The sequence below is a fragment of the Bos javanicus genome, chromosome 25 (genome assembly GCF_032452875.1).
Source record: "Bos javanicus breed banteng chromosome 25, ARS-OSU_banteng_1.0, whole genome shotgun sequence".
Lineage (NCBI taxonomy): Eukaryota > Metazoa > Chordata > Mammalia > Artiodactyla > Bovidae > Bos > Bos javanicus.
In genome coordinates, this window is record NC_083892.1 from 10,131,895 (window position 1) to 10,144,007 (window position 12,113).

The window sequence follows — 12,113 nt, forward strand, 5'->3', positions numbered from 1 at the left end:
GCATCAACTCGGCACTCAGCCTTCTTTATGGTTCAACTCTTACATCCATACACGACTACTCGAAAAACCATAGCTATACAACTGCTTGAGCCAAAATCCTGGGGTCATTTGTCTCTTCCTCACTTCCCCAAACCAATCCATAAGCAAGTCAGTCATCTACACCTTCAAGTAAGTTCTGCAATCTGAACACCTGCCTCTGCTGTCTTCTCCCAGGCCAGGCCACCATCACGCCCCTGGGCTGGGTCACCTGCAGGAGCAGGCCTGCCGACCCCTCCTTACATCCTGTCCTGGCTTTATCTGTCACACAGCTGCCCTCTCAAGGTCCCTAACCTTGCTGGGAGTCACTTGCTCCTTCTGAGTCCACCCTGGTGCCACCTGGCCCCTGCCTTGAGGGGAGCATGCTGTCCCCAGACATGTCCACCGAGCTGCCTCCTCCTGAGCCCAAGTGAGGCCTGGACCACCCCTCCCCTATGTCCAACACAGGGAGAGGCTTGATGTACCAGGTTCCCACGTGTGACACCATGGAAATCCTTCTCTGGTTGCTTTCCTTCCAAACTCTGCTATGCTGCTTCACTCGGCAGGCGGTATAAAACTGACCTCCATCCTCAAAGTTTTCATTCTGCGTTTTGGCAAAAGCCTCCTATCTATTTGTTTCCAAGGTACCAGCTCAACCTACTTTCATATTTTACTGTATCAGCTGCTAAGCAAGAACATGAGACATTGAGGTTTATTTTGCGGTCCACTCTCCCAAATTCCGTTGGCAACTAACTCTGAAGAGTGTCAATACTGAGTGAACCAGACCTCACGCATCTGGGACCCAGTATGGAAAACCCTCGAACCTCAGTTTTAACCCTTTGCTCACAAGATTTAAACCACAAGACATCAGCCTCCCTGGCCGCTGGTGAAGGGGGTGGGCAGGGGGCGTGGCTGAGCATGCGCACCCGGAGGTAAGTGGTAGCCGGGGTGTAGACGTGGATCTTGCCCTGCCTCTGGAGGCCCTGGCCCCTGCAGGCCATGTTCATCACCAAATTCTTGAGGGTCCAGGCCTTGCCCAGCGTCAGCTCCAACACAGTCTGGAAGATGGCTCGGTTAGGCCAGTAGAGCCTGTGAGCCATGGAGACCATCAGCCAGGGACTATTCAGGTTCAAGGCTCCTGCGACAGGCAGAGAACAAGAAAGTAGTTATCTCCAGGGCAAGAAGGGGGTTTCTGGCAGGCAGCAAGAGACCCCTGTAGAGTCATCACGGTCACTGCAGAGCACATCTCATAACTGGGAATGACTGGGGATAGAACATAAGGGAACCTTCTGCTGCTGCTGCTGCTGCATCGCTTCAATCATGTCCGACTCTGTGCGATCCCACAGATGGCAGCCCACCAGGCTCCTCTGTCCCTGGGATTCTCCAGGCAAGAATAACCTTCTAGAATGACTCTAATGCTCTGAATTTTGACAGGAGCTCAGGTTTCACAGATCGGTGCACCTGTCAAAACTCATCAACTGGTACCCGGGAGATGTTGGCATTTCACCTTAGTAAATGATACCATACTGAAATGTCGAGGGGTGAGATGGACCGTGGTTTACAACTTAATTTGACCTGTTACCAACAAATAAGACAGATGGCTAAGTGGACAGATAGGTAACAAGAGAGGTGGAGTACAATGTTAATAGTAGAATCCACACTGAGAATATGTAGGTGTTCCCTGCAGCAGTCTTTGCACGTTTCTGTATGTCTGAAATGTTTTCAGGAAGATATGTTAGAAGAAACGCTAGGAAAGTTGGAGAGGGGCACTGGAGTGAGGTGATCAAGAGCATGGCCTTTACTCTTGCAAGCTATGTGACCTCTTTGAGCCTGTGCTTCCCTCATCTGTAAAATGCGTACAGTAGTACCAATCACTGTGTCTTGGGACAGAGGAAGCATCCACTCGGAAGAGTAAAGATCAGTCATCACCATCATCAAAAAGCTGACATTCTACATAGCACGTTACCCCTCCACAGGGAACTAAAAGCAGTCACTGGACCCCTCTCATACTTTGTAATAAATCTCCCACTCGCTCAAGGGCTAGTTCAGTAAATATTGCTCCAGACTCTCGGAACGTGGCAGTGAACAGGAGGCATAGTTGCTGCCTTGATGGAACTCGCGGTCTGGGGGCAGTGGTGGGGGAGAAATCCTGAATAAACATATGAGACCTGTGCTATGCTGTGCTTAGTTGCTCAGTCCTGTCTGATTCTTTGCAACCCCATGGACTGTAGCCTGCCAGACTTCTCTTTCTGAGGGGATTCTCCAGGCAATAATACTGGAGTAGGTTGCCATGCCCTCCTCCAGGGGATCTTCCCAACCCAGGGGTCGAACCCAGGTCTCTCGCCTTGCAGGCATATTGTTTACCATCTGAGCCACCAGGGAAGACCTACCTAGGAGGAAAATGCTGAGTGCTAGGAAGGAAAATAAAGAGGGAGTTAGACCAAGGTCAGGAGGATCAGAGAAGACTCCCATGAACAGGACCCTTGAGCTCAACCCTGAATGAGAGGCAGTGGAGTCTGTCAAAGAGAGGGTGCACTCCCCCACCTCCTAGTGGAGATAGGAGATTCACTATGTGGGGAAACTGAGGCTGAGAGGCCAGGATTCAGGGGGGCCCAGCAGAGCAAGGGTAGAGGGCGAGCTGCCAAGTTGAGAACAGGGAGATATTGAGTAGAGTGTAGTCAGGTGCCCTGACCTGAGGTGCCAGTTCCACAGGAGATGGGGAGATTGCTCCACAGAAGAACAGAGTGACTGAAAAACAAGGGTCCACAGATACGGGGCCCAGGGTCCTCAGGGAGAGCCAGGAGCCCACCCAACAGGGAAGTCCATCAGTCAACAAGAGCACCCCCACTCATACATACATCAGTTCAGTTGCTCAGTCGTGTCCGACTCTTTGTGACCCCATGAATTGCAGCACACCAGGCCTCCCTGTCCATCACCAACTCCCGGAGTTTACTCAAACTCACGTTGATTTACATACATATATACAAATGAAATACTACTCAGCCATGAAAAAGAATGACATAATTCTATTTGCAGCTACGTGAATGCAACTAGAGATTATCATCCTAAATGAAGCAAGTGAGAAAGATAAATACCATGTAATATTACTTAGACATGGAATCTAAAATATGACACAAATGACCTGATCTATGAAAAAGACTCATAGACATAGAGAATAGACTTATAGTTAACAAGGGGAGGGATGGATTGGGAGTTTGGGATTAACAGATGGAAACTATTATATATGGAATGGATAAACAACAAGATCCTATTGTATAGCACAGGGAATAATATTCAATATCCTATGATAAGCCATAATGGAAAAGAATAGAAAAAGTGTGTGTGTGTGTGTGTGCATAAATAAATAAAACAGGATCACTTTGCTGTACAGCAGAGATTAATAGAACATTGTAACTCAACTATACTTCAACAAAGTAATTTTTTTTTTTTAAAGAGCACACACACCCTCCCCCTCCCATAGAACCTCCTTCCAAACAAGTTCCAAGTTACTGAATCTTAAACAAAAGCACATACCCTACTCTTACCTGGCATGTGGGGAAAGCTACTAAAAGGAACTTCAGAAACATAAAGAAAAAAGAAACTCAGGGGGAACAGATCAAAGCCCCCCACTTCTGTAACTTACATTCATAGAGAAGAGAAGGTAATGCATTCATGAAGAACTTGCAGGAACACAAAAGTGCTCTTGGGAATACAAGCTAAACAAAACGAAAAAGGTCAGCAGGAGGGCTGGTGGATGAAGCTGGGGAAATCAGCCCTCAGAACAGAACAAAAGGACAAAGAGACGGAACAAAGGAGAGAAAAGAGAAAATCAGAGGTTTAGTTTATGAGGACCAACATCTATCTGACCAACAGGAATTCCAGAACACAGAAAGAAATTACCAAAGAAACTGTATAAGAAAACTACCTAGGCCCAAATGGTGGGTCTCCACATTGCAGGGTTATATGCCAAGTCCTTAGCACAGTGAATGAAGATGGATCCAAACCAAGGCTCATCATTGTAAGATGTGAAGATATGAGGAATAAGGGCTTCCCTCATCGCTCAGTTGGTAAAGAATCTGCCTGCAATGCAGGAGACCCCAGTTCTATTCCTGGGTCAGGAAGATCCACTGGAGAAGGGAAAGGCTACCCGCTCCAGTATTCTGACCTGGAGAATTCCATGGACTATATAGTCCACGGGGTGGCAAAGAGTCAGACATGACTGAGCGACTTTCACTTTCAGGAGTAAAGAGAAGCTCCTAAAAGCTTCCAGACAAAAGGGTCACAGACAAAGGATGATGGATCAGAAATAGCACCAGACCTGTCAACTGATTCACATAGACAGTGGAACGATGTCTTCATAATCTCAAAGGGAAATCATTTCCAACCCAGAGTTCTCTATTCAGCCAAATCAAATGAAGACAGTTTAAACATTCAGGGTTTCAAAATGTTTACATCCTGTTACAGGTTGAATTGTGTCTCTCGAATAGATATGTAGCCCTAACCCCGGGTACCTCAAAATGTGACCTTATTTGGGAATGGGGTCATTGCAGATAAAATTAGTTAAGATGAGATCATACCAGAGTCCCAGGTGGCTCAGTGATGAAAGATCCCCTGAAGGAGGAAATGGCACCCCACTGCAGAATCTTTGCCTGAAAAATCCCATGGACAGAGGAGCCTGGTGGGCTACAGTCCATAGGGTCACAAAGAGCTGGACACACTGAGGGTTCACAGACACTTAACAGAGTAGGGGAGGCCCGAAGTCTGACATGACTGGTATCTTTATATGAAGAGAGAAGTTTGCACACACACACGCACAGAACATGTAACAACAGAGGCAGAGACTGTTGCTGTTGTTTAGTCGCTAAGTCATGTCCAATTCTTTGTGACCCCATGGACTGTAGCCCACCAGGCTCTCTGTCCATGGGGTTTTTCAGCCAAGAATACTGCAGTGGGTTGCCATTTCCTTCTCCAGGGGATCTTCCCAACCCACAGATCGAACTTGTGTCTCCTGCAGGCAGAGATTAGAGCAATGTAACTCTAATGTAACTCAATGTACCAACCAAGGAACGTCAAGCATTAATAGCCACCACCAGAAGCTAGGAAGAGGCAGGAAGGATTCTACCCAGGGTCACAGAGAGAACATGGCCCTACTGATGTCTCACCTTCAGAATTCTAGTCTTGGAGACTGTAAGAGAATAAATTGTTTTAAGCCACCCAGCTTGTGGTAATTGGTTAACACAGCCCTAGCTAACAAATACACTTTCCATGTATCCTCTCTCAAGAAGTTACTGGAGGATGTGCTCCATTGGAACAAAAGAGTCAAGCAAGAAAGCACATGAGTGCAAGAAGCAGGGACTGTGGCCCAGAGAAGTGGAAGGCACTCCCTGAATGATGGTGGGGGGATGCCCCAGGACACAGCTGGTCTACCCTGGAGCAGCAGTGGCTCCAGGAAGTGTCGACAAGAAAACTATGAGAACCGATTGAAGCTGACAAGTAATCTGAAGTGTGTGACCCTCTGGAAAAGAGTTTTACACTGTTGCTAAAAATTCTAGGAATAATCATAGGAGGAAAATAGAAAATTAATCAAACAGGGGGGAAAGGCTACTATAGCTCTAGAAAAAAAACAAAAAGTTAGAATTCTAGTATACCAGGTGTCTCAGCTGTGAGGGACACAATTATATCAACACTGAATACTAACAAACTGTAACTGTATGGGGGGAAGAGAAGGAAATACATATTTTAAAAGGGATGGTGCAAGTTAAATTCTCATCCTCTATAATAAGAAATACATGGAGAATAAAAATGCCTAAGAGAGAAAAAGCAAGAAGTAAGTGTGATTAAAAGATGGAAGGTCTGATAAGAAATAGTAAAAAGAATTTACAGTGATTGCCATTTCAAGAAAAATTTGGGATAGGAAGACATGAAGCAGAAAATTACTGTGTTTGCTATAACTTTAACTTTTAAAACTTTAAAAAAATTTTCAACTATACATGAATACAGATACTATGATGAGATTCCCATGTAACATTCACCCACCTTCAACAATTTCCATGTCATAGTCTAATTCACTTTTCAAACTATGTATTTCTTCAATAAAAAAAATTAATTCAAAGATAAACTATGGTACATCCATCTTTTTAAAGGGGAGACAGTGTTCCAAGGAGAAGAAATAGCAAGTGCAAAGGCCCTGAGGTATGTCTGGAGAACAGAAAGAGGCCAGTAGGGTTGCAGGGTGATGGGCAATGGGGAAAGTAGGGTGAGATAAGGTCGGAGAAGTAGGCAAGGCCCTGTAATGTAGAGCTGTTAGTAAGGGTAAGAAATCGGGATGTGTTTGTGTGTTTCCTACAACACATTAAAGCCCTGAGTCTGGAGATGGCCAGGCAGACAAAGGGAAGGCTGTTGCAGACGGTGGGCATGACTTGAGTGAAGACCGCTAGCCAAGGACACCCCGTAGAGGCCACTCACCTTCCCACTTCCACAGGGTGGCCCGGGACGTGTCCTTCCACTGCACGCCCGCCACGAAGGGCAGCTGCCCGTTGTACTGCCCCTTCAGGTGTGTGCTGGTCTCCACGTGGGGATGGCGGACGCTCAGGTGGTGCAGCTGCATTCGGTAATCCACCTGCCTCTCCAGCACCTGCAACACAAACTGGAGACCCACACCCACGACGCTAATCAGATCTGGTGCTAACTACGAGGATGGTTCCAACCTAGAACATTCCACTGGTTCTCCACTGCAGCCTGAGCTCCCTGGCTACCAGGAGCTGCCCCAGCCTACCCCCAAAAGAAACCCTGCACCCCTTAGCAGTCACTCCCCATTGCCTCCTTCCCATACACTCCAGAAACCTACCTTCTGTTTCTATTAATTTACCTCTTCTGGACATTTCTTACAAATAGAGTCATATAGTATGTGGCCTTTGGTGTCAGGCTTCTTTAACACGGCATGATGCTTTCAAGGTTCATCCATGTTGTAGCATGTGTCAGAATTTCATTTTTTTCTTTTTAAATTCTACTTATTTTAATTGGAGGATAATTACAATGTTGTGCTGGTTTGTCATACATCAACATGAATCAGCCATAGATACACATATGTCTCCTCTCCCTTGAACCTTTTTCCCACCTCCAAATCCATCCCACCCCAGAACTTCATTCTTATTACTGAATGATATTCTATTGTATAGATAAATATATTTGTCAATTTATTCATTGATGAACATTTGGGTTGTTTCTACTTTGGGGTTATTATGAATAAAGCTGGTATAAGTGTTCAAGTACAAGTTTTGTGTGGACATAAGTTTTCAATTCTCCTGAGTACCTAGGGGTAGAATTGTTGGGTCATACAGTCACTCTGTGTTTAATATTTTAAAGAAACATAAAACTCTTTTTTTCTAAACAATCACACCATTTTATGATGCCACCAATATGAGTCCTAATTTCCCTGCATACTCACGAACACTTGTTAGTTTCTTTCTTTTTTCATTGCAGCTAGTCTAGTGGTGGGCTGGCTTCCCAGGTGATGCTAGTGGTAAAATGCAGCTGCCAATGCAGAAGACTCGAGAGACGTGGGTTCAATGCCTGGGTCGAGAAGACCCCCTGGAGTAGGAAACTGCACCCCACTCCAGTATTCTTGCCCGGAAAATTCCATGGACAGAGGAATTACACTCCATGGGGCTAAAAAGAGTCAGACACAACTGAGCAATCGAGAGTCGCATGCTGGTGGTAGCATCTCACTGCGGTTTTGATTTTAATTTCTCTAATGACTAATTAGCTTAAGCAACTTTTCACGTATCTATTGGCCACTTGTGTACTTCTTTGGAGAAATATCTATTCAAATCCTTTATCGTTTTCATGTTGAGTTGTAAGTGTTCTTTATCTATTCTGGATACAATTCCTCTATCAGATATACGATTTGCAGATGTTTTCTTCCATCCCGTGGGTTGTTACTTCACTTTCGTGACGGTGTCTTTGAAGACAAATTTGGGGTTTTCTGTTGTTTTTAAAATTTTTATTTACTTATTTTTGACTGCACTGGGTCTTCATTATAGCCTGTGGGCCCCTCTAGTTGTGGCACGTGGGCTTAGCTGCCCTGTGGCTAATGGGATCTTATTTCCCTGATCAGGGATTGAGCCCCCATCCCCTGCATTGAAAGGTGGATTCTTAACCACTGGACCTTCAAGAAAGTGCCAGGTTTTTAGCTTGATGAAATCCAGTGTATTTTTGTCATTATACTGTTGGTGTCGTATCTCAGAAATTAATAAAGATTTCCTCTTATGTTTTTTTCCTAAGAGTTTCGTATCTCTTGTATTTAGGTCTATAACCTATTTGAGTTAGTTTTTATATATGATATGAAGTAAGTGTGCAACTTCATATTCTTAAACATGACTATTCAGTTGTCCCACACCACTTGTTGAAAAGATTGTTGTTTCCCCTCTACAATTACCTTGGCACCCTTGTCAAAGATCAACCAAGTGTTAAGTACAAGGGCTTATTTTTTATTTTATTTTTTTTTCTTGTAAGGGCTTATTTTTTAATTCCGGGTTCTATTCTGCTGGTCTGTATGTATAGACTTATGCCACTACCATAATACTCTTAATTACTGTAACTTTGTAGTGAGTTTGGAAATGGGGAAGAGTGAATCCTCCAAGTTTGTTCTTTTTCAAACTGTCTTACTTACCCTGGGTCCCTTGAAATTCCATATGAATTTTAGGATCAGCTATCAAAAAGATAGTGCAGATTTTGATAGGGAGAGAGAGAGATTGTTGAATCTGCAGATCAATTTAGGAAGTCTTGTAAACTTCACATTAAATATTCCAATTCAAGTACATGAGATACCCTCCCATTTATTTTGGTTTTCTTTAGTTTCTTTTAATTTATTTAATTGGAGGCTAATTACTTTACAATATTGTGGTGGTTCTTGCCATACATTCGCATGAATCAGCCATGAGCCATGGGCGTCCATGTGTTCCCCATGCTGAACCCCCCTCCCACCCGCCTCCCCCTTTCTTTAGTTCCTTTCAACAATGCTTTGTAGTTTTTGAGAGTATTCATTTTATATTCTTTTGTTAAATTTATCCCTAAGTATTATTCTTTTTATGCTAGTGTAAATGAAATTATTTTAATTTCTTCCTCAGGTTTTTCATTGCTAGTGTAGAGAAATACAATTAATTTTTGTATATTAATTCTGTATCCTGCAACTTTGAGGAACTCATTTATGAGCTCTAATAGACTTTTTTTTTTTTGGTGAGTTCATTCAGTTCATTTGCTCAGTTGTGTCCGACTCTGTGCAACCCGATGGACTGCAGCACACCAGGCTTCCCTGTCCATCACCAACTCCCAGAGCTTACTCAAACTCATGTCCATCGAGTCAGTGATGCCATCCAACCATCCCATCCTCTGTTATCCCCTTCTCCTCCTGCCTTCAATCTTTCCCAGCATCGGGGTCTTTTCTAGTGAGTCAGTTCTTTGCATCAGGTGGCCAAACTATTGGAGTTTCAGCTTCAGCATCAGTCCTTCCAATGAATATTCAGGACTGATCTCCTTTAGGATGAACTGGCTTGATCTCCTTGCAGTCCAAGGGACTCTCAAGAGTCTTCTTCAACACCACAGTTCAAAAGCATCAATTCTTTGGCGCTCAGCTTTCTTCACAGTCCAACTCTCACATCCATACATGACTACTGGAAAAACCACAGCTTTGACTAGACGGACCTTTGTTGGCAAAGTAATGTCTCTGCTTTTTAATATGCTATCTAGGTTGATCATAGCTTTCTTTCCAAGGAGCAAGCATCTTTTAATTTCATGGCTGCAATCACCATCTGCAGTGATTTTGGAGCCCCCCAAAATAAAGTCTGACACCGTTGCCATTGTTTCCCTTCTATTTGCCATGAAGTGAGGGGACTGGATGCCATGATCTTAGTTTTCTGGATTTTGAGTTTTAAGCCAACTTTTTCACTCTCCTCTTCCACTTTCATCAAGAGGCTCTTTAGTTCCGCTTCACTTTCTGCCATAAGGGTGGTGTCATCTGCATATCTGAGGTTATTGATATTTCTCCCGGCAATCGATTCCAGCTTGTGCTTCTTCCAGCCCAGTGTTTTGCATCATGTACTCTGCATATAAGTTAAGTAAGCAGGGTGACAATATGCAGCCTTGATGTACTCCTTTCCCAATTTGGAACCAGTCTGTTGTTTCAGTCCTAACTGTTGCTTCCTGACCTGCATACAGATTTCTCAGGAGGCAGGTCAGGTGGTCTGGTATTTCCATCTCTTTAAGAATTTTCCACAGTTTGTTGTGATCCACACAGTCAAAGGCTTTGGCGTAGTCAATAAAGCAGAAATAGATGTTTTTCTGGAACTCTCTTGCTTTTTCTACGCTCCAGTGGAGTTGGAAATTTGATCTCTGGTTCCTCTGCCTTTTCTAAATCCAGCTTGAACATCTGGAAGTTCACGGTTCATGTACTGTTGAAGCCTGGCTTGGAGAATTTTGAGCATTACTTTACTAATGTGTGAGATGAGTGCAATTGTGCGGTAGTTTGAATGGTCTTTGGCATTGCCTTTCTTTGGGATTGGAATGAAAACTGACATTTTCCAGTCTTGTGGCCACTGCTGAGTTTTCCAAGTTTTCTGGCATATTGAGTGCAGCACTTTCACAGCATCATCTTTCAGGATTTGAAATAGCTCAACTGGAATTCTATCACCTCCACTAGCTTTGTTCGTAGTAATTCTTCCTAAGGACCACTTGACTTCACATTCCAGGATGTCTGGCTCTAGGTGAGTGATCACACCATCGTGATTATCTGGGTCGTGAAGATCTTTTTGTACAGTTCTTCTGTGTATTCTTGCCACCTCTTCTTAATATCTTCTGCTTCTATTAGGTCCATACCATTTCTGTTCTTTACTGAGCCCATCTTTGCATGAAATGTTCCCTTGGTATCTCTAATTTTCTTGAAGAAATCTCTAGTCTTTCCCATTCTATTGTTTTCCTCTATTTCCTTGCATTGATCACTGAGGAAGGTGAGTTCATTAGGGTCTTCTATTAATATATACAAGATTGGGCTTCCCAGGTGGCGCTAGTGATAAAGAATCCACCTGCCAATGCAGGAGACACAAGAGACATGGGTTCGATCCCTGGGTAGGGAAGATCCCCTGGAGAAGGAAATGGCAACCCACTGTAGTATTCTTGCCTGGAAAATTCCAGGGACAGAGGAGCCTGGTGGGCTACAGTCCACAGGGTTGCAGAGTCAGGCATTACTGAGCGACTGACTATAACATATGTACAAGATCATGTCATCTGTAAATAGAAATAATTTTACTTATTTTCCAATCTAAATGCCTTTTCTTTACTCCTTTTTTCTTTCTTTTTGGCCTAAATGTCCTAGCTAGAACCTCCAGTATAATGTGAAAAAGAATTGGTGAAAAGCAGACATCGTATCTTTTCCCTGATCTTAGGGGGAAAGCATTTAGCCTCTCAACATTAAGTATGATGTTAGCTGTGGGTTTGTCACAAACGGCCTTTATCAGGTTGAGGAAGTGCCCTTCCACTGCTAGACTGCTGGGGTGTTGTGCCAGATACTTTTCTGCATCTTTTGAAATGATCATGTGGCTTTTGTCCTTCATTCTATTAACATGATATATTACATTGATGGATATTCAAATGTTAAACCAATCTTGCATTCCCAGGATAAATCTTACTTGGTCATATTGTGTAATTCTTTTTATAGATTGCTCAGTGGAGTTTTGGTAGTGTTTTCTTGAGGATTTTGCATCTGTATTTATAAGAGATAATGGTCTCTAGTTTTTCTTATGATGTTTTTGTCTCGTTTGGGCATCAGAATAATACTGGTTGCATAGAATGAACTGGGAAGTGTTTTCTCTTGACTGATCATTTAGTCAATTATTTTATAGTAAGTTAGTTCTGGCACAATCCAGTCCAGTCAAGAGGTGAATAGCCTGAGGCAGACTGGACTTTGAATCCCAGTTCTGCCATAAAGTAGCTGAGAGACCTCATACAAGTCTGTTACACCATTTCTCTTCTATAAAGTGAGAACAGATAATACTTGCCGCACAAGGATTAAATGAGATAATACAAAGATCCTGACACATGGTCTG

General features: G+C 43.5%; 1 protein-coding gene across 1 annotated transcript in view; it reads right to left on the reverse strand.

Moving 5' to 3' along the window:
• LOC133237990 (uncharacterized) overlaps window positions 1–12,113 on the reverse strand; it is a 171,290-nt gene that overhangs the window by 95,442 nt on the left and 63,735 nt on the right. The window contains exons 28-29 of the mRNA XM_061400517.1: window positions 6,481–6,661; window positions 942–1,153 (exon numbers count right to left, since the gene is read on the reverse strand). Coding sequence (XP_061256501.1) covers window positions 942–1,153; window positions 6,481–6,661 — 393 coding nt within the window. The remainder of the gene's footprint in view (window positions 1–941; window positions 1,154–6,480; window positions 6,662–12,113) is intronic.